This window comes from Chrysochloris asiatica, unplaced genomic scaffold, assembly GCF_000296735.1.
Source record: "Chrysochloris asiatica unplaced genomic scaffold, ChrAsi1.0 scaffold00526, whole genome shotgun sequence".
Lineage (NCBI taxonomy): Eukaryota > Metazoa > Chordata > Mammalia > Afrosoricida > Chrysochloridae > Chrysochloris > Chrysochloris asiatica.
The window spans coordinates 118,810-140,596 of NW_006409044.1; the positions used below are offsets into that span (position 1 = coordinate 118,810).

Sequence of the window (21,787 nt, forward strand, 5' to 3'; positions counted from 1 at the left end):
GTTGATCAATATCCTAAATATTAGTAAAGACAAGGGTCAGAAAGCTACTACAAGGAGGAATTCAGAAGGTGGAGGTGAGTTCAGACAATTTTACTTGCCCCCTTTGATGTCCGCCCTCTATGTGACCCCTTTTCAATGCCTTATCTTGTTCTGATAGCAAGGAGAATTTATGGCAATCCAGAAATCCCTCTGGCAGGACTAAATATAATTTAGCACAAAAGGATGGAGGAGGGTAATGAACTCTTTGAAGGCCTCCACTGCTGATAAAACCTAACTCAAAGCTTTCTGAGAGCTGAGGTGGAGCAGCCAGTGTGTCAGGAGCCTGGGTTGGGGCATTTGAAGGAACTGGTAGGAATGTTTGTTGGGGGAAATCCCACTCTTCCCTAAACTCTGATGTTTCCTTTTTCTTGGCTGACTGGGAGAAACTGAGACCCAAGAAGCTTTCTTTACCCTGGGAATTGCTTAGAGCAGCTAGGCTGGGAGAGGAGGCAGTTTCTCAGGGGAGCAGGTCAAAGAGTTTCAGGAAATGGCAGGGAAGGTCCTCAGAGTAGTATCCCAAGAAGGGAGAGCTGGGAGGGTTGGAATCCTTAGGAAATTACTCAGAGGAGGGGGAACCCAAGCAAGTCAGGGTTCTTAGAAAATCATTCAGAGGCAGGAGTCCTAGGAGGGCTCACAGAAGTTAAACTAGAGCTGCTGGTGTGGCTCTGTGGGTCAGCACTGAATGGCGAACCGCAAGGTCAACAATTCAAACCCGTCAGCTGCTCCTCAGAAAGCCTATACAGGGTTGCTATGAGTTAGAACCAACTTGATGGTACGTAACAAGAGCAACACCAGAGCTGAGTATAAAGTGGAAAGTTACCAGTTTATCCCTCCTCTCCTGTTATCTGCAGCATCATCTAGGAATCATTTGTTCTTTCCTTCCTTTCCCTTCTCTTTCTTCTCCTTTGAATTTACCTCTTCATTTTTTGGAGAGGTTTCTAGTCCTCCAGATTCTTGGTCTCATTCCCATCCTTCCTTTCCTTGTCTTGTGAAGTCTTCCCAGACCTCTCTCCATGACTGACACATGGTACGTATTTAGGTCCAATCTTAACCAGAGCCCTCAGGTGGATAGGATTTAAAAAGCTCTAGCTCCTGGTGTAAGGAGCTCTGGTAGTGTAGTGGTTATGAGTCAGCTGCTAACCTCAAGGTCAGAAGCTCAAAACGACTAACCATTCCATGGGGGAAAGATGAGGCTTTCTGCTCCCGTAAAGATTTATAGCCTTGGAAACCCTGTACAGGGTTGCTATGAGTTGGAACCGACTCCATGGCACACCACCACCTCCAGTTCCTGGTGTGGCACTGTGGGCTAATGCACTGGATTGTAAACTCAGTTTGAACCACGAGGTTGGTGATTCAAGCTCACCAGCTGCTCCGTGGAAACCCTATACAGGGTCGTTATGGGTTGGAACTGACTTGACAGCAACTCACAACAACAGCCCCACACTCTGGACTTAACATGATACCAGCCTGGTGCCAGAGTAGTGGGGCTGGGCCACCACTGAATCCACTTCCTAAAGCCCTGATTGCTTTTTGCTCTTGGCAACTTGCCCAGAATCCAAGCCCCTCTGAGTCAAGGCACTGTCTTGCTCTTTTCAGATCCCCTACCTCTGTTCTGGATCGTCAACCCTTCAGCTGGACCCTGTGTCTGGCCATCAGTCTTCACGGGTGCTCACTTACTGCACTACACCATCATCTGAGCCTGGCTTTGAGGACCCTCCTGCTTAAGGACCTGCCGGGGCTGCATATTGGGCATCCATTGTCCAGCTGCTGCCTGAATGACCACCTAGTATCTGCTGCCAGCTGTTTTTGCCCAATGGACTGGGCAAACTCTAGTCCTGACGTTGCTCTAGGGAGGGGTGTGTCCACCCCAAGAGGAGCTAACTCTGACATGACTGCAAGATGATAGGAGATATTTGAAGGGTGGCAAGAAGTGGAGAAGGTGTGAGCACTTGGGGAGACAGAGAGTTGTTTTTGGTTGTTTCAACTACACTTCATACCACTGTTTAAATCTGTGCTCTGATACATTAGCTTCTAGAGTCCTGGTGTGGCGCTGTGGGCTAATGTGTCAGACTGCAAGGTCGGCGGTTCGAGCTCACCAGCTTCTCCTTGGAAACCCTCTACAGGGTCGCTATGGGTCGGAATCCACTTGCCGGCACCTAACAACAACAACAACAACAACAACAACAACAACAACATTCTCTTGGTTGGAGATAAGCCTGCCAAGCTTATCCCAGTGCACACAGGAACTGAGGGCTGTTTGCCTGTTTCCCATCATCAGCTGCTTTATCCATACCTTCATATTTTACCTGTTTCCTTGCAACACTCTACGACCAGCCTGCCATTTGCATGAAACACGCAGGCTCAGTTCACCACCACACAGCAGATGGGAGCCTCCTCTACCCATCTTCCGCCTCCCCTACCCACCTTCCCTTTTTCTCTGGCTGACATCATTCCACTCAGCTCACAGATTTTTTTTCTCCTTTAATCACTTTGGTCAAAGCAAATGACCCATCTCTGCTGACTTCACCCTCTTTTGAAAATTCCAATTCTGAGCCAACACTTTTTTCCTTACTTCAGATCTTTAACCACTGCCTTTCTGCCCACACTTCGCACTTCTTTCTTTACCCTTTATCTTTGTGCCCATGACTTCCAAGAGAACCTCCTACATTAGATGTGGGGATACAAAGAGGAAAAAAATCCAAATGCTGGACAGACTGACAATATATGGCCAGTTGGAAGGAAAGATTGATGGATTGAAAAAGGTGACCTGGTGGGCCCTCTGGGGCTGGCAGAGATCTTGGTCTGGTGCAGTGGTTTTCAAATCCAAGGGCTTGGAAGGAGCAGAGCTCTTATTTTAAACAGCAGAGCTCTTCATTATTCTGTTTCTTATATCTGGTTTTTGTAAAGGGGTTCATTTCGAGTGTGATGGAGTCCAGGAGATTTGAAAACCATTGGTCCAGATGAACTGACTCTAGGTTGTTTCTAGAACAGCTCCCACAGCTTGTCTCTGCTCTAACAGGTAGCAGAGGTGAAGTGGGGGAGACATTCACTCACTAAGTACCCACACTCCCTGCAGGCAGCTCTACTGTTAAGACAATTTTCCCTTACACTGAATTGGAATCTGCCACACCTTTGGATTCCTCCTTGGTCCTGGTTCAATGCTTTGGGCCATCATCCAAAACAGTCTCATCCCTGTGGAAGCCTTCAGGTATCTGAAGACTGTTATGGGTCTCTGCCTCAGCCTGCACTCCAGTTCAGGTGTTCTCTAGCACTACAAACACATTCAGCTCTGTCAGCCATTCCTCAGGCCCTGGCTGACTCAGTAGGGGTCTGACCCACACAGCTCAGGCCTAGCCTCCTATTCAGGAGCCTTTGCCAGGTCCTTTCCCTCCCTGGACCTACGTCCTCGTCTTCCCAGGAGAGGATTTGCTTCAGATGGCCTTAAGGTTTTTCTAACTTTAACTTTTCTGAAGACCAATGAGATTCTTGATGGTGAGGTCTCTAGCCCCACCTCCCAAGTTGTGGAGTTACAGAGTTGATCCTGTTGAAAAAAATTCTTTGTGTCCTTTATTTTAACACTGTTAAAATGGGTATAAAGAAAGCTATTTTAAGGGGACTCGATTTGGACTGACCTTCTGCTTTCTTTAGAAATTTGGTCCAGAAATTGGTTCCAAAACACCAAAGGCTTTTTCCCTTCAAAATTTTCTGGTTTTCCTTTTACCTAGATCTAGAGCTCATCATGTTATAGCACCTGACCCCTGGCCTCAGGGTCCTCACATTTCCACCAGGTTTGGGGGCAGGATTCTGGACATTTGCCAGGCACCCTCTTTTCTGGTATTCCAGAGTTCCTGACCCTTCCCGAGGCCTGACTTAGTCAGGATGGAGAAACACGATTTGCCACCTCCGAACGCTGCCTGAGGAATTAGGGAATGGGATGAAGATGAACGTACCTGGAGACCATAACTGGCTGGAGTCAAACCATGGGGGACAGGTGGCTGGCCATGAGGAACCCCCTCCCGCCCCCCACGACACCTGCATGGCCCAGGAACCTCCCTGTCATACCTGAGAGGAGGGCCTGGCCCGTGAACTGCCCGTACACGGAGGCAGCATGGGGAAAGGCATTGAAGGGCGGAACCGAGGCACCCGCTGGGACCCCGGAGCCGACTTGCTGCAGATCCAAAAATGCGGAGCTAGATAAAGAGGAAGGGGTGGAGCTAGAACTGGACACCTCTGGGGTTTCCTGCTTTATGGCGAAGGGTGAATGAGGATCTGCCGGAGGGAGGGAGACAACAAGGAGAGAGGGATGTGAGATGATGGGGTGGGAACATGCACAAACCAAGCCATGAGATGTGGGGAGGGGTGCGGCAGGTGGGGCTCGGGGGCAGGCAGACCTGGGCTCCTCTCTGAGTCTGGGGGGATGGAAGGAGGGACCAGAAGGTGTTCCTCAGGTTGAGTGAGGAGGGGAGAGTCAAGTTTTACCTCCCTGCCGTGCCTTCTACTGTGTGGATGCAATGACTGCTTGCCTCACTGCAACCCACCTTAAGGCCCAGCCAGCATAGCCCACGTCTCCTCACAAGCCCAGGCCCCATACGCCTTCCTCCTCACAGCCAGCCAAGCTCTGCCTTCCCCTGCCCTCCAACCCACTCTTGCAGCTGGGCCCAGACGACCCAGAAGATTCTGGGCTTCATACCTGCCACCACGGAATACGTCTGGTGAGCCGAGAGGTTGCGCCCCAAGGGTGTATTGGAAGGGGTCAGGGTAGCCTTTCCATCATCCAGGGTGCTATTGAGCAAGGGCAGCGGGTAGAGGCCCTGGAGAAGAAAGAAAAGTCAGCATCCAGAGTGACCCAGCAGGTCCCTGGCTTCATGCCCCTGGGCAAATAAGCCTTTCCAGAGACCTGCAGCCAATCTGGAGAATTTGGCAGCCTTAATCTCCCAGGAAAAACTCCTTTCCTCATTGTCCTCTTCCTTTCTTTCTGTCTTGACTGCACTTCTCCAGATGACAGCTCCTCTGTTCATCTCCCAGTCCCTAAAGTTCAGGACCACTTGTAGAAAGCAAGTCAGGTAATGCATAGAGCATCTCCTTCAAAGGAGTAATCCCTGCTGGGAACACTGGTCTCTTTTCCTTGTTTCCTCGTACTGTTTGACCTCATGGAGTATAAGAAGATGCCAAAGGCTTGGGTTTTCAGCTCACAGTATTGTTTAGAGTGCTTCACTAGCATCAATTAATGTAATCCTCTCCAGAAAGGGCTAACTGTAAGGTTGTCAGTTCAAACCCACCAGCACTCCTCAGAGGCACAGAGAGGTTCAAAAATTTATTATACTTCCATATGGGGCTGCCAGAATTCAAACCCAGGCAGTGTGCCTCCAGTGTCCATACTCTTGACCACTCCCTAAACTGTAAAACACAATAACCATCTCTTATATCTGCAAAGAGCGTTGCCTATGGTATCATAACTGATGCCTCCTCTCAATAGTTCTGTGATGTGGACAGATTGAGCCATGTCTGTTTTATATATAGAAAGCCTGAAGCCTGGAGGCATAAATGTTCCAGATCCATATGGTAAAGCTGGGACTAAAAGCCAGAAATTATGCTCATCACTTCAACATCATGGCAAAGGTAGTATCCATGAGAATAGATGGATTTCTTTTTCTTTTTCTCTTTCTTCATATTCAAGCAAAAAAACTTTCAGGTTTGGCTTGAGGATGATATTTGGGGGATACTTTTACTTGAATGGGTCTTTATCAAATTCCTGGGAGCTTCTTCAAGAAGACCTCATTTTATATTCCTATTTGCCTCCTTTTAACATTATCACAGTCATCTCCTAAGATGCTCTTTCCAAAAAGAACATTTTCCACTAAAGATAAACACATACCACCCTCATCAGGACTCCTCCAACCACAGGACCAGACAGCACATACAAGCACATGCCCCTTCCCCAGACATAGGCTACACACACCACAAATACACTATGCAAAACTAGAATCAAGAAATGCTCCATGATTACACAACAGCTCTACTGAAGATAATCGTTTTTCATGATTTCCATGGAGTCATGTTCCTCTAAGGAGCCACAGGATTTTCTGGTTGCATGTTAGACACTTTTGGAAGTTTCAGTCAACTCTGCAGGTCACCAGGGCCCCATTAGCACAGTACAGCAATTACTGGCTGAATGGGGCCCTGGTTCTGCGCCTTCCAAGGAGGCCCACTTTGAGGCAGGGTGGAGTTACTCAGAGTCCAGCTTAATAGAATTGAACAAAGTACCTAATTTCGAGAGAGTGCAAGAAAAGTCGCAAATACTGTATGAATGTCTTGATTTGGTACCAAAACATCTAATTAAAATCCTACAGCTGTCCCAAAATTCAAACAATTGAGTAAAAACAAAACAACCTAAATAGTAAAAAACTTGGATGATTTTGCACCGAACTCACATGACTGACTGAGTTTTATACATGAATCTAAAGGGCTTACCACAAAATACTTGGTAATAATAGATGTTCAATAAATAGTTGTATGTTTTACTTTTTCAGGACATACAACAACTATTTATTGTGAAGAGTCAGAAGCTGCCAAATTCTTGGACTCTGTCATCAGAATATTCCCATATTGTTGATCTGGTTCTCCATGCACTTATAAAATCGAAAGACAAGAACTGTGTAGACTCTGAACTAAGCCTGGTAGTGAAATGGCAACCAGGAAAATGAGACCCTCTGATGTTTGTGTTGGACTATGTCTTTGCCCCATCCAAAGAGAGGTATGAGTACTTGTGCTTTTCTCTTGGCTTCCCAAATGAGAGAAAACAAGAAATGCAACAAAGTTACAGTGACTACTAGCTGTGGAAGAGAGGGACCCTGGGCACAGGCTTGGTTCTCCCCTCCCCTCACACCACACCAGGTGAATGAATGAATAGGTAATGATTGACTGAGGAAATGAGTGAATAATTCATGGAAAGTTCCTAGATGTTGCACACAGTTTGTGCTCAACCATTAGCCTAAAGGTTGGTAATTCAAATCCATCCAGTGACACCACAGAAGAAAGACTTGGCAAGCTGCTTCCATAAAGGTTACAGCCAAGAAACCCCCATAGAACAGCTCTGCTGTGAGGCTGCTATGAGTCAAAATCGATTCAGTGACAACTAACAACAACCAAGAACAATGATTAACATGCTGGGCCGCAGTCTCCTGATCTGTAGGTTGAGGGCTTAGAGCACTTCAATGGTTTTCAAACCTTTTTTGTATAATCTTCAGAGAATTTACATAGACGCATAATATATCAAATGAAATTACAGTGCACTGTTTGAATGAAACCAGGGCTGGCAGGCCTGAACGCCATAACCATTTGCTTCCCCTTAGTCTTTTCCCCATCTCCCTGATCTTAGGTTCTTCTCCCCACACAACTGGGAAACTGCGCTAAATGGTCACTGAAGTCCCTTCCAGCTCTAAGATGCTTTCCTTCCAAGATTTCCCATGTGCATTTGCCAGCATGCTGCGGGACTCCTTGTAGTCACTCAGCATCTCCTGGGGAGCTCAGGAATGGGGTGGGGGAAGTTGCTCTGTGACACAGTAGTGTCCAGGGACTCTATGGTAGGGTTTTTGGGTGCTGCTGTAGGTTAGGCATTGGCCTCCTAATCACAAGGTTGGCGGTTCAAGCCCACCTCTTGCTCTGCGGGAGCAAGATGAAGCTGTCTGTTTCTGTACAGATGTACAGTCTCAGAAAATGTATATAGGGTTGCCAGAAATCGGAATGGACTCAATGGCAGTGGGGTTTAGCCAGGAGAGCTGGTGTTCCCCACTTGGCTTTGCAGCTAATTCTCACACCATGATTCCCTGCAGCCGCTTCTCATTCCCCTCCTGGAGCCATCTGACCTCTGGCTGTCTGAAAACCCAGGCCCTCTACCCTGGGCTGCTGACATCCGCCTTTCTCTGCAACCCCTCATGGTTGCCACAGCCCAGGCTGATAAAATCGCTGACGCAGGTTGCCTGCCCAACTGCAGGTGCTGGCATAGGCCCAGAAGCCCAGCCAGTCACTAGCGGTGGTTCAGCTAGTTGTTGGCATCACTGCTATTGTCCTTCTCAGACCTTAAAGGTGTATGAGTCTACCTGACTTCAGGATCAAATGAGAGCAAACAGGGGTGAGCAGAAACTACCCTCCAGGAACTCCTCACCTCCAGGGGAAGGAGGAAACTAAGACTGTTGACTGATAATAATGAACCAAGAGACCAGCAGCCAGAGAAGGTCTGAGATTTGAATCTCCTTTCTGTTGGTTTGCCAGCTTCTTACAGCAACGCACTCGCGATCCTCTATTCCACCTGTCTGAATGTTGGGAGTAAGCATTCCCTTGTAACTTTGCGATTTGTTGTCCCAAATTCTCAACTCATTCATTTAAGAAAACTTTACTGAGTATCCCTTATAACTGGGGGCTAAGCACTTGACTACTAACTGAAGGAAGGGTTGACAATCTGCTTCTCAAAGGCCACAACCAGGAAAACCCTGTGGGGTGTAGTTCTCTTTTGACACACACGGGGTTACCATGAGTAGGTATTAACTTGACAGCAATGGTTTTAGCTTGGTTTAGTATAACTGGGCACAGTGTTAGGTGCCAGAAATTTTTTTTTTAAAGATGTATAAAATGTTGTCCTGTCTTAAAAAACCTCATGGTCTCTTTCACACCTCTGTCCAGATTATTACAAGACCCCAGGCATGAAAAGTGATTAAGAGGGTATTCTGTGATTATTGTTAAGTGCCATCGAGTCGATTCCGACTCATAGCGACCCTGTATAGGGTTTCCGAGGCTGCAAATCTTTATGGGAGCAGAACGCCTCATCTTTCTCCTGTGGAACCACTGGTAGCTTCGAACTACTGACCATGAGGTTAGCAGCCCGATCATAACCACTACGCTACCAGAGCTCCTTATTCTGTGATTGTTGTTGTTGTTGTTGTGAAGTGTTGCTGAGTTGGTGCTGACCCATAGCAACCCTGTATAGAGTTTCCGAGGAGCAGCTGGTGAGCTTGAACTGCCAACCTTGCAGTTCAAATGGCTTTGCAGTCTGTCGCATTAACCCACAGCGCCACACCAGGACTCCTATTCTGTGATTAGGAGAGTTGTATTCTGTCTGAGGGGCAGGGCAGGATTCCTGGAGCAGGGGATGGGAGGTCTGAGCTGAGTCATGATGGTCAGGTGGTATTTTTCCAGGCTGCGAAGTAGGCGGAAAGGCATTTGGAGAGGAGGACACACCATGGGTGAGGGCAGAGAGGTGTGAACGAGGCTGGCATGCTCAGGAGCATGAGTCATGCAGAACCATGGGGTGTGCAGAGTGAGCAGCCAGAGGTGGGGCGAGAACTGTTGACTGAGGTCAGCAAGGCTTTGTGCTGCCGCTCTAGAGCTGGGACCTGGCCCTGTGGTCTAGGGGAGTCATAGAAGGCAAGAGAATGGCATGACCAGGCTGTGCTGCCCTCCCTGGAAGCAATAGAAGCAGGCTCTGAGGTCTTGGGAGAAGAGGGAGGCAGGTGTCAGAACATCTGATGACATAAAGTCCACGATCAGGCTTTGAGCTGCACGCAGCACATGTCTGATTTCTGGGCTGGCTTTGAGGTAGGACTGCAGATTGCTTCTGGACCTGCCCTCCTCCCCTAGGGACCAGCATCTCACCTGCTCGCCTTTGGTGTGACCGGGGGATGCATAGGCCTCCGGGTAGTGCTGTCGTTCAAACGGGCACTCAAGTGGCTCCAGGTGGTGCTGGCTGAAGGTGTCCGTGCGAAGGTGCTTCCGGGTCCCACTGCTGCTGCTCTGGGAGTCGGCGCTCAGCCGGCAGCTGTCCTGGTCACCTGGTGTCCCAAGAAAGAGGTTTTAGTGGGACCCATCTAACCATCCCCCTGCTCCCCTACTTTGAGCAGTTGAGCTGGCATGGAGGGGCAGAATGGTCCGGGCTCCCAGGCTCCCAAGGCTGTGGGTGGCTCAGAGACAGGGCACACCACTCTGAGGGCTGGGGTTACAGAGCCACAACAAAGTCCTGGGTCATGAGGGGTTTCTGTCTTCAGTACCTGCCCTCTTGCACCCCATCCTGTCCCCTGTCAATACTTACTGTCATCCATTTTTCTCTTGCTGTCACCACCAGGCTGAGCGATCCCCAGGAGCCCGTTGATGGAATAGGTGGAGCCCAGGGAATCTGACTGTGGTGACTCTGGGGGTGTTACAGCTGAACTGGGGACTGCAGGGGGTGTGAGAGAGAGAGAGAGAGAGAGAGAGAGAGAGAGAGAGTCAGAACCCCTGGGAGGGAAGCAACTTCCTCACAGCCCCAGGTGCCCCTGTGGAGCAGGCAACAAGCAACCTATGGAGGATTGACCCCTTGAGAAACTCGGAGGTCATTCCTTTAAGGGGGCTATTGGTGCAACAGAATCTTGGAATCAAGGCTGTCTGAAGTTTTTCCATCACTAAATAAAATATTTCTAAAATGAATCTTTCCTGAGAACCATGCAAGGTTTCGTTCCAACGGAACTGCTCTGTGTACATCTAGGTTGTGTATGTGTGGGCATGTTGGCGTGAGCATCTGTGTATATGTAGGTAGTATATGCGTACATGTGTGTCTGCATACAGCGGTAGTCAACACTCACTCAGCGTGTGTCCTGGGCTCAGGGACTTGGTGGCCACGCAGCTGTCCATGGGGAGGTTAAATGGTTGCTGCACTTTGGTCCGGATGATTCTGTGGAGAAGAAAAGAAAAGATTGTGACAGAGAAAAAGAAATTTATTGGACTCCTGACTGCCCCAGATCCAACTGCCTTTTTGACATCTCATTCAGATAGCTCAAACTCAACCCATCTACGATTAAACTCAAACCGTCCACAATTAAACCCTTGACCTTATTTCTCATATCAAGTTCACCCCTGAAATTCCAACTTAATGGTATAGGGTAGGGTCTGGACATTGACTTATTTTTTGTTTGTTTTCATTTTAATTAAGGCTTTCAAAGTGAGTCCAGTGTGCAGCCCAAGCTATGAATCACTCTGGGGACTTGCATCTGAGTGACCCCATTTCATGATTGGCACTCAAGGCAGAACTCCAGGTGGGGTTGATGATATGCCTGGCCCTCACTTACCTATCAAGCTTCTCATGATTCTGTGGTTCTGACCTAAGTCTCACCTGCATTTAGCCTCCTCTCCATCTCACTATCCATAACCTAGTCCATACCACCAGTGGCTTTTTCTTTCCAGGATCACTCACTGGTCCACCCTCTTCCACACGTATCCCTTTCTAATCTAGTCTCCAGACAGGAGCCAGAGTGGGCTTTCTGAAATGCAAGTCAGTCAGCCTTTGTCAAAGACTTCCAAAGGCCAGAATATGCGCTAATACTCCCAGCCCCTGACGGCAGTCTCTGCTGGGTCTCCAGCCTTCTTTCATCTTTTTGCATACAATCCTGCTAGCCACAGGACTTTTGTACTTGCCATTTCTTGTACTCAAAGCTCTTTCCCTTCCCTTTTACCCAGCTAACTCAGGCTCACTGTTTCTTCCTCAAGGAGAGGCCTTTCACAATCTACTTAAACCAAATCACAGGCCCTCAGGTGCCTCTTCTACAAGACAGAGTTGAACTTTTACAATTGTTTATGCAGTTGCTTGATTAGTATCTGCTTGCCCATTAGACTGTAAGCTCATGTGCATAATGAGTGAATTGTGTGTGAATGTATGAATGGTGAAAGAATGAGTGAATGAAATGACTGCTAGAAGTTGTTGTTGTTATGTGCCATGGAGTTGGTTCCGACTCATAGCGACCCTGTACAGGGTTTCTGAAGCTGTAAATCTTTACGGGAGCAGAAAGACTCATCTTTCTCCTGCAGAACAGCTGGTAGTTCAAACTGCTAACCCTGAGGATAGCAGCCTGATTCATAACCACTACACTACCAGAGCTCCTTGATTGTTGGAAGTAGGGAATGAATAATTGAATGACTAAACCTATGTGTGAATGCTTGAATGAGGGCCAGATTAGGGGTCTATGGCTAAGGAAATGATCAACTCAAGAAGATTTTTACTGAATGAAGGACGAATTGGTATGTGAGGAAGGAGATTGCTTATAGCATTCCAGTGGGAGGGAAGGATGCCCTGGGGGATGTCCACAGAATGGAACAGGTGAGAAAGCAGAGTGATAATATGCCTGCCTGCCCTGGGCCAGGGGTGCTGCCTGCCTGGTTCTTCAACACAAGTCCCCTTTGCAATGTCCACTCCACCTAAGCTGGTCCTTTTAACCATACCCCTGAAGCCCAGTGATTCTCACTCTAATCCCAAAGGTTACTGTCTCTCTCTCACCTGTTGATAGAGCTGACGCTGGGCACAGTGTCATTGTCACAGACGCCTTCAGCCAGGAGCCGGTCTCGGATTTCCCAGGCAAACATGGTAGGGTTCTGCCGCTTGTAGTCCCCAATCTTCTCCACCACCTTGGGAGTGGCCACCTTGGGCTTGGAACCCCCTATCACTCCAGGCCGGATGCTGCCAGTCTCGTAGTACCTACTCCAATAGAGAACCCCCCCAAATTACCCAATAAGCAGGTAGGGTCTTTGGAATGGGATTAGCTCTGAGCCTCACATTCCCCTGAGTCATCTTGCCTCAAACACCTGGGGTTCCAGGATTGTCTGTTTTCCTTGTTTCTGTAGGTTTATGCTGTTGTTCAGTGAGAACCTTCTGCTAAACATCTCACCCTAGGATGCCTGACTTTATTCCTTCCCTTCTCCCTAGCCAATATCCTGAGGCAGAACACCTGCAGAAGCCATCTTATGGGCCACATACAGAAAAAAAAGATTTTCTGCAAAGAAAAGAAATTTTGTCATGTGTGTTTTGTGTGACTTACAGGTTCTCAGTGACTTCTTCTATCAATTCATGGCTAAAACTTTACCTTCTATTCTTCTTGACCAACCTGGTTTTACACCTACCTAGGGAACTAAGCTGGGGTCACTGGGCCCTCTGCCTGTCTTTCTGGTTCCTTTTCAAAATCTGAGCCACAGGCCTCATCCCTACCCTGTCACTGTCAACATAAGACTCTTTTCTATCAGGTTGCTTGGTTCCAGCTGGAGCTGCTCTTGTCATGGACTCTGGAATCCCAACCTGGCTTTCATCCCTGTCCAGGTCCAATTCCTTGGATTGAGTCTCATTTTCCAAGGTTTGTACGTGGTCCCTTCAGCTTCCTACCTGGACTAACTAGTAGTTGTTTTGATAGATCAAAGGTCTATGTCAGGATACCCTCCCTTTCTTGTTGTGCAGACTCTGTAGTCTCTTTTGCCACAAGGTAAAAATCTGGCCCTTTAAAATTCCATTCACTTGTCACTGCCATCCAGGGCTCAGCTCCTCTTTGGGAACACCACTGCCAATCCCAGGAATCCCCTCTCCCAACCCCAGCAAAGGATCATACCTTTCCCTTACAACTTCAGTCAAGCAGCAGAGCTGTCTGCGAATAAGTTACAGTTCAGACCCCTTTGCCTTATCAAACCACAGCACCTCTTTAAAAAACATGCTAATGTTTGTGCCCATTTCCCTGAAGTTCCAATTTAATGGTGTACAGTTGGGTCTAGACATTTTTTTTTTTTTTTCCATTTTAATTAAGGCTTTCCAAGTGAGTACATTGTACAGGAAGAATTATGAATCCTTCTGGGGCCTTGTAGCACAGTGGTTCTCAGTCCTTACTGTTTGTAAGCATCACCTGGTTATTCCATAAAAAATACAGCATCCAGGTCTGCCTTCTAGCAAGGCCAATTCAGTAGGCCTGATCTGAGACCTAGGAAACTACATTTGATCAAGCAGCGCCAATGAGTTTTTTGTAGGAACTCTGAAAATGATGGCTTGAAAAGCATACACGGAGAGCTCCTTGTAGGGGGTAGGCCTGATGGCGTGCTCTTCCATGGTAGGTCCACTTCCCTAGGGGTCAGCATGGGGAGGGTACTTGGGATACAGAAGATAAGCTATTCCTGCTTCAGAATGGAGCCCGTAGAAAATGAGAAATAGAATGAAGGAGGAAAGGGAAGATGGAGAAACTAAAGGAGAGAGAAATGGGAAGAAGGGTAAGACAAAAAAATTTAGAAGGGCAGCAGGAGGGGGTGGGTGGGAGGGATGGAAATGGCTGAGAAAACATGAGACCCAACCATCAGAACATCCCGCACCAGAGCCACACCTCAGGGAACTGACCACCAGTTCCAGGGAGAAAAGTCAGCTTGTAGGGTGGGCTGCAGAAAGAAAGCTCTGAGGGAAGGTGGCACTTGGATGAATTTCGTGCTTACCTCCCAAGGATCTTGCTGACACAGCCATGGCTGACACGGAGTTGCCGGGAAATGTCACAGGGCCGTACACCCTGGTGGGCCAGGTCTACAATCCGTTGGCGCACCACTTCTGGCAGGGGTCGGCCATTCACAAAAGCCCCTCCCAGCTGGTTCAGCCCTCCATGACCTGTGGAGACAACAGCCCCAGGGAGAAGTTGGTTAGGACCAGGTGGGAAGGTTGGGCAGGAATAAGCCGTGAGTGCAGGTGCCTAAGAACGTGTGCTGCCGTGGTCAGGAACTCGAGTTTCTACCACCACCTTCTCCTGTGTCCCACCTCCCAGGAGGGCTTCCACAGGCGGACGAAGGGAGGTGGGGGAAGTTCGGGGTGCAGCTGATGATTACAGAGGAGGATTTCATGATCTGGGGATCCATTGGACTGGCTCAGTCTTTTCTCAGACCCTCAGCTTTTCTCTCCACCCTACCCTTCCCTCCCTCTGAAATGAACAACTGTAAAAACTCAGGGGTCCAGATGTTCACACACTGATACTCAGTTGTGTGACCTCAGAAAGGTTCCCTCTCCTCTCTGGGTATTTTTGTTTCTCATCTGTAAAATAAAAGTGATTTTCAAATGTCTTTCTCACTCTCATTTTTCTCCATAGAACAAGGTTTTTAAAACAAAATTTCATTGAGAACACAGACTCATAAAAGCAGAGCTTCTTTGGTTGAGGTGAGGCGGAGTAGGGCCCAGAACTCTGCCTGTGGGCTCCAAAGTGGCACAACCCCCAAGGTTTCTTCTCTCTTTAACAAGCAGTCCCGAACCCCCAAACCCTTTGCAGCCAAGGTGATTCGATTCCATTTTGAGTCCCGATGACCCATGTGTTACAGAGTAGAAATGCCGAACAGCTGTCAACTTTATGGACAGAGACCACCAAGCCTTTCTCCCATGACTCACTGAATAAGTTCAAACTGCCAACCTTAGCTATTGTTGCTAAGTACTGTGAGTTGGTTCCCACCTATATCAACCCTGTATAGGGTTTGTGAGGAGCGGCTGGTATTCAGGTGCAAATTCTTTGGCCACTCAAGGACCTAAATAGTCCAGGGATCTGAAAATGACTGGCTGAGGCCTCACTAGCACACACACACACACTCATGGTCTCAGGATTGGCCTGGCCAGGCTGCAGAACCTGTATATGCCATGGGTGGTGGTAGTGGTGGTTAGATGCCATGGGTAGGTAAGTACATCTATTGCCTTTGCCACCTTTCTGATTCAGTCTGCCTTGGGTATTTCATTCAGAGCCCATGAGCTTATTCAAACACATAGCTATTGTACATACTGAGGTGAATCATGCCGTGGTGGTCTCTGCTCTTTCCCCACAAGGTTTGTGTGGTGGTTATGTGCCGTGGAGTCAGTTCCAACTCATAGTGACCCTGTACACAGTTTCTGAGGCTGTAAATCTTTACAGGAGCAGAAAGCCTCATCTTTCTCCTGCGGAACAGCTGGTAGTTTCGAACTGCTGACCATGCGGTTCGCAGCCCAAATCATAACCACTACACTACCAGAGCTCCTCTACTACAAGGTTTGTAGTAGGGGCACAAACCTGAGAACAGCATTTACAATACTGCACCATCATTACCAGGACCACAGAAGTGCAGAGAACAGGCCAACAGTGGAGGGGTCTTAGCTCAGGCTCATGGGGCCATAGAAGGGTTCCTGGAAAAGGCTAAGCTGAGAAGGGAGAAAAGTGTTCCAGACAATGGAAACAGCATGTGTGAAGACTTGGAGGCAAGAAGGTATTTGTATAGCTTTATCAGCCTAATCAGCTTGATAAACTCCCTAGATTCATGTTGGGGTATCTTCAGGACTGAAATGGCGACTGTGCGGATGAGGAGACTGGGGTTTGGAGAGTTTTATTGATTTGATTTGTATGACTTACAGGACCAAGTTTATATAAGGAGGACTTAAGGCTCCAATCAGTGCTGCTTCCCGAGGGGGTCCAGTTGGATGGCCAGCACTGGCCTCGGGACCTGAGACTGGCCCTGAAGGTGCCATGGCCATAGCATAAAGAGATGTGATTTGGTGATCGGGCAGGGATGGTGAGATGATGCCATCCTGGGAGCTGGCAGGAGAGGAGGACAGTGATTTGGTGATCTGGCAGGGATGGTGAGATGATGCTGTCCTGGGAGCTGGCAGGAGAGGAGGACAGTGATTTGGTGATCTGTCGGGTGGTGAGATGATGCTGTCCTGGGAGCGGGCAGGAGAGGACAGTCCAATTGCTGGGCTTTTGTATAAACCAGTGAAGGATTATTTATGCAGGGGGTGGGAAGTACCTTTGCTGGGCACACAGTGCCCATTATCACCCACTGACTTAGCACATTCAGAACTGCCTTGTAATATCTCCTCAGGGGCCCAAACTGTCTTCAGCAGAACACTCAATTTCCCTTAAAACAACACAAAACAAATTAGAAGACTGTGGCTTGAGCCATAAGTCAGGAGGAAAAGCCCAGTCCCTAGTCAAACCCTGAGCAGGAGGAGCGCTGTGGGCCACCTCCTGATGGTGGCAGTTGGCTGAGCTTGGGCACAGCTTCCACCTGTCTGCATTCCAGGCACATTGTCCCAAAGAGTGAATTCCAAAGGCACCAGAACTGGGAAGTCATCCAGAGAGACTTTTAGCATTGCCCACATGGACTGCAGAGCTGTGCCGACTCCAGAGCCTATCCCACTGGCTTTTCTCTGGCCCCAGCAGCCTGCCATGGGCATCCACAGTAGCCATTTGATCCCTCATTCCATCTTCTTGCTTTTCTGCTCTCTTGGGTCTAGGCACTGAACACAAGGGGGAGCAAGCAGCCATCCAAACACAAACAGGACTGAGCAGTAAAGCTCTGTCTCCATTTGTCAAAACTTTTGTTACTTACCTAGTCCACTGAGGTTTACATGTTTGGGTTAGGCCCTCTGTAAGTGGAAGCAAGACTTCCTATGGGGATTGAGGAGTCTTCACCACTAAAAAGGTAGTAGTTAAACACACACACAACAACAATAGGAAATAATTGGGTAACTCTACCTTTAAAAGAACCAATAGATCTGTTTTGGAAGAAGTACAAACAGAGTGCTCCTTACAGGCCAAGATGGCCAAACTTCGTCTTTCATGCTTCGGACATATTGTCAGGAGGGACCAGTCGCTGGAGAAGGATATCATGTTTGGTAAGGTAGAGGGTCAGAGAAAAAGAGGAAGATCCCCAGCGAGATGGATTGGCCAAGTGGCAGCATCAATGGGCTCAAGTGTGGCAAAAGTAGTGAAGTTGGCTCAGGATCTGGCAGTGTTTCGTTCTGCTCTGCATAAGGTTGCTATGAGTTGGTATCGACTTGATGGCACCTAACAACAACAACAAACCTTAAAGAGTCCTAGTGTGGTGCTGTAGGTTAATGTGCCAGACTGTAAAGCCATTTGAACTGCAAGGTTGGCAGTTTAGGCTCACCAGCTGCTCCTTGGAAACCCTATACAGAGTCGCTATGGGTCGGAACTGACTTGACAGCAACTCACAACAACAACAACCTTTAAAACAAAAACAAAAATCTCCCCTGCTTCTCCAATACAGTTGGGAAGGCTATCGTTCTAAATTATCCTAAATGGTTAATCCAGAATTTTTAGGAACACAAATCTTTAGGATCCAGGATGGTTATTTACTAGATTAGCCAGCACCTGTGTGAAGGGGAAGAGGCGTTCACACCTCTGACACCCAAACTATGTGATTTCTTTTACTTGTGCTTTATTTTACTCAGTGTCTCAGTGACTTTGTGTTATAATGAAAGAATCTTTCTTGGTGATTCCTGCCTGACTCTGCTGAATATTAATCTTATCACTTGAAGAGGTTTTTTTTTTTGTTTTATAATCTATTTTGTTGTTACTGTGCAGTTGATTCTGACCCATAGTGATTCTGTATTGGGCTTCTAAGGAGCAGCTAGTGAGCTTGAACCTTCTATAATGTATAGTATTTTTTTTTCTCAATTTAATGGAGCTAAACAAAACTTTTTCTGTTGTGCCTGCTGCTGATCTATAACAGCAGCTGTAAGAAGATAGGGGGATGAGAATGAAAAAGTATATGGTTAGCTGAAAATATTGAGACGAGTGTGCAACTCTCCTCTCATGTTTAATATTCACATTGGTGAATATTATGGTCAAAGCTTGACTCTAGGTCTAGGCTAAGGAAGTGGTTCTCAAATTAGAGTGTACATCAGAGTCACTTGGGGGTCTTGTTAAAACACAGACTGATGAAACCAACCTGCAACTTCTTGTCTTTGTTTTTCTTATTGTTTGTGTAATATGGTTATCATTTCTTTCCATCTCAATACATAATGAGTGAACACCTTCCATGAGTCAGGTACATGCCTTTATAACTTTGAATAAAACAAGGATCTTGACTCTCAAGGAACTTACAATCTTTTGGGGTTAAATAATCAGATAAATTGGGAATTACTATGTTAAGGTGGAAATCTCTTGAAAGAGGTAAGTCCAGGAGCTAGAGGAGCCAATGAGTGGTCAGAGGGAAGTTTCAGGGAGGGAGTCTAGAAGGCAACATGGTGAAGATGTTTCCACAGGAAAAAATCCATGGGCAAGGTCTTGATTTGTTGTTGTGTGCTGTTGAGTCAGTAATGACCCTGGATAGGGTTTCTGAGAGTGGCTGGTGGGTTTGAACTGCTGACTTTTTGGTTACCAGTCCAGTGCTTATCCTAGAGTGCCATATCAGAGATCAAGCAATTGAAAGCTACTTCTTGTGTTTGTAGGTCAGACAGGAAGTAGAGGTCGAAGATGGCCCTTATGGTTTGAGGTTTTGAATCGAGTCTTTGTAATGGAAAGAATTTTGTCCTTCCTGTGTCCGGTGTGGGGGAGTGGACACTGGGTGAGTCAGCACAAATGCCCCCAGGTGGGTGCAGTCTTCCTTCCTGCACTGGTGAGGGCCTGCCCACTGTGTGACCACCTTTGCATGTGGCTATGGATCTGGTGGGCCTTGAGGCCGGAACCCTTAAATGAGTGGGAGCCTTATGTTTGGGCTGGGGGCAAGGTGTGAACTAGGAAGAGGTTTGAAGCTTCATAGGCAAAGGATCTTTGTGTTGTCTAGGGACACTTCTTCAGGAACGTGGGTGGAGAGGGTGAGTGTGGAGGAGAAGACAAGACAGCCTGGCCAGAGACAAACAGGTTCCTGAGTGTGAAGGTACTCAGACAAGGGAGTTCAGACTTTCCCAGGCCTGGAAAAAATTGATCTTGTAGTAAAAGGATTTGGAGTTCTGCGAAGCTTTCGGAGAAACATGATCCAAATATGTATACTTCGGAGAAGTGATGATATAAGAAGATCTTATATTTGGTCATTTCATCACCCTTAAGGGGACATTGAACAATAGAGATAGAAAAGGAAAAGAGAAAGGCTCATTGCTCAAAATCCTTGCCACCTGACCAATACCTAAGCCTTAAGATGTAGGGCTATTTTTCCCATGCCACCACAATCTTGTGGATAGTCTTTAAGACTCTATCATAAAACTGACACCATGTAACCTTATCTGTTTAGACTCCTTTTCGAGTTCTTCAAGGACAGGAACTCTGTCTGTCTATATAGCACCTGAAGACCCAAAGGTTTAACTTTTGTTAATATACATGCTTCAGAATATACATGTCAATGGAAATGACACACTAGCCATAACAATGTACTCCAGTAGGCCAATGATCATGAAAGTGACGCAAGGCTGGACAACATTTCATTCCACTATATACACGGTCTTCAAGAGTAAGAGCAAACTCTGTGGTAACTAACATACATGTCACAGAAAACTGCTTTGCAAATGTGAGGAGTTGTTGTGATGATTATTTTATGGATTTCCCATTGTGGGACCCCCAAATTGTACACCCCATCCCTTTCCTCTATATCCCTCAGGCTCTGATTAGTGATAAAATGGCAGTGAGTGGTTCAATGTGTTACTCTACAAAAATTTTCCATTAAACTACCTGAGGATTTTTGCTTTGTCCCAATAGAGTGTCAGGTGGGAGTTTGAGCCTTGGCAGGGAAATAGTGGGAGGTGCAGTGGTTGCTTTGGGGTACCCTACTCCCTTTCCACAAAGACATGGCCTTGCCAATGCTAATCAGTCTGTGACATGCTCAGCCCAGTGTTTTTGCCAGTCCTCAGCACGATCACTTGCACTGCAGGTTTGTGATCTCTCTCATAACTTTCCAGCTGTTCTAGTTGGTTTGGTGCCTTTCTAGAATAAAGGGCAGGGTCTCTGTCTCCAACTGCTCCTAGAGAATGCATTCTAGAACCATGGAGTCCCACTGTCTTAGGCTTTTGTTCCAACTTCTACCCAAGTCTGTACACAGCATCACTCAGCAGCCATGCAGAGGTTATGGCTCACCTGGAGACATTAGCCCTTCTAGAGTAAGGATGAAAGGAGTTGGCGTGCTGGAGAGCAGCTTTCTACATCAGGTTTCACCCCAACTTGGGGAATGTCTCTTGGCATTGCTGAGCCTTAGATTTCTCCTCCTAGGGGTAACTGGGGAAGAGAGATGGCAGCTAGGCAAAAGTACTGCTATATTTCTCATTCATTGTTCATCCTTCTACCTGTTCTGGGATCCTACTCTGTAAATTAGCTTCCAATGCCTTCCATATTATTTACTTCTCCCTTTCCCTGTCCTACAAAGGCATTTCAATTCATCCATACTTAGTCCCTACTCCCTATCAGCAAAAACAAAAGTAAGCCAACAATAACAAATATTTTCCCTTTGACTATAAAACCCTTTCTTCCTATCATTTGCAACCAAAAATTTCAAAAAGTAATCATATTTGCTGTTTCTCTTTCCTTCATCTGCTCCCTTCCCATTCACCAGTCATCTCATTATATGCTTCATGCTTGACATGTGTTCAAACACTGCTAATGGGTGGTGATGGATGATGGATGGGTGGAGAGTATTCTGTTCTCCTTCTTGAAGAGATTTCCATGAGAATGCTGCCTCCTGGTTCCTTATACCTTTTAATTTCTCTGTAATGAAGTTCTCTTAATAATGTATATATATATATATTATTGTTGTCGAGTTGATTCTGACTTATAGTGACCCTGTATAGGGTTTCTGAGAAGTGGTTGGTGAACTTGAACCACAATGACCTTGTGGTTCAAACCTACTGACCTTGCAGTCCAGCACATTAATCTGCAGCACTACACCAGGACTCCAATATATATATATTTTAAGTGCTGTGGAGTCAGTTCCCTGAATAAGGTTTCCAAGGAGCAGTAAGTGAGTTTGAATTGCTGAGTTTGAATAGCAGTCCAGTGCTTATCCTATATATACATATATATATATATATATATGTTGTTGTTGTTAAGTGCCATCGAGTCGGGTCCGACCCATAGCGACCCTGTACAGGGTTTCCAAGGGTGTAAATCTTTACGGGAGTAGAAAGCCTCATCTTTCTCCCGCAGAGCGGCTGGTAGTTTCGAACCACTGACCTTAAGGTTCGCAGCCCGATTCATAACCACTA

At 47.1% G+C, this 21,787-nt stretch overlaps 1 protein-coding gene across 3 annotated transcripts in view; it reads right to left on the minus strand.

The window, feature by feature from the left end:
- Window positions 1-21,787, minus strand: part of PAX8 (paired box 8) — a 66,605-nt gene that overhangs the window by 14,461 nt on the left and 30,357 nt on the right. For 2 of the 3 annotated variants that reach the window (XM_006877545.1, XM_006877544.1), the window contains exons 2-6: window positions 14,293-14,458; window positions 12,335-12,532; window positions 10,650-10,738; window positions 10,121-10,246; window positions 9,688-9,863 (exon numbers count right to left, since the gene is read on the minus strand). In XM_006877545.1, coding sequence (XP_006877607.1) covers window positions 9,688-9,863; window positions 10,121-10,246; window positions 10,650-10,738; window positions 12,335-12,532; window positions 14,293-14,458 — 755 coding nt within the window. Of the gene's footprint in view, window positions 1-4,101; window positions 4,230-4,729; window positions 4,851-9,687; window positions 9,864-10,120; window positions 10,247-10,649; window positions 10,739-12,334; window positions 12,533-14,292; window positions 14,459-21,787 lie in introns of all 3 variants that reach the window. The other variant, XM_006877543.1, reaches the window with a different exon arrangement.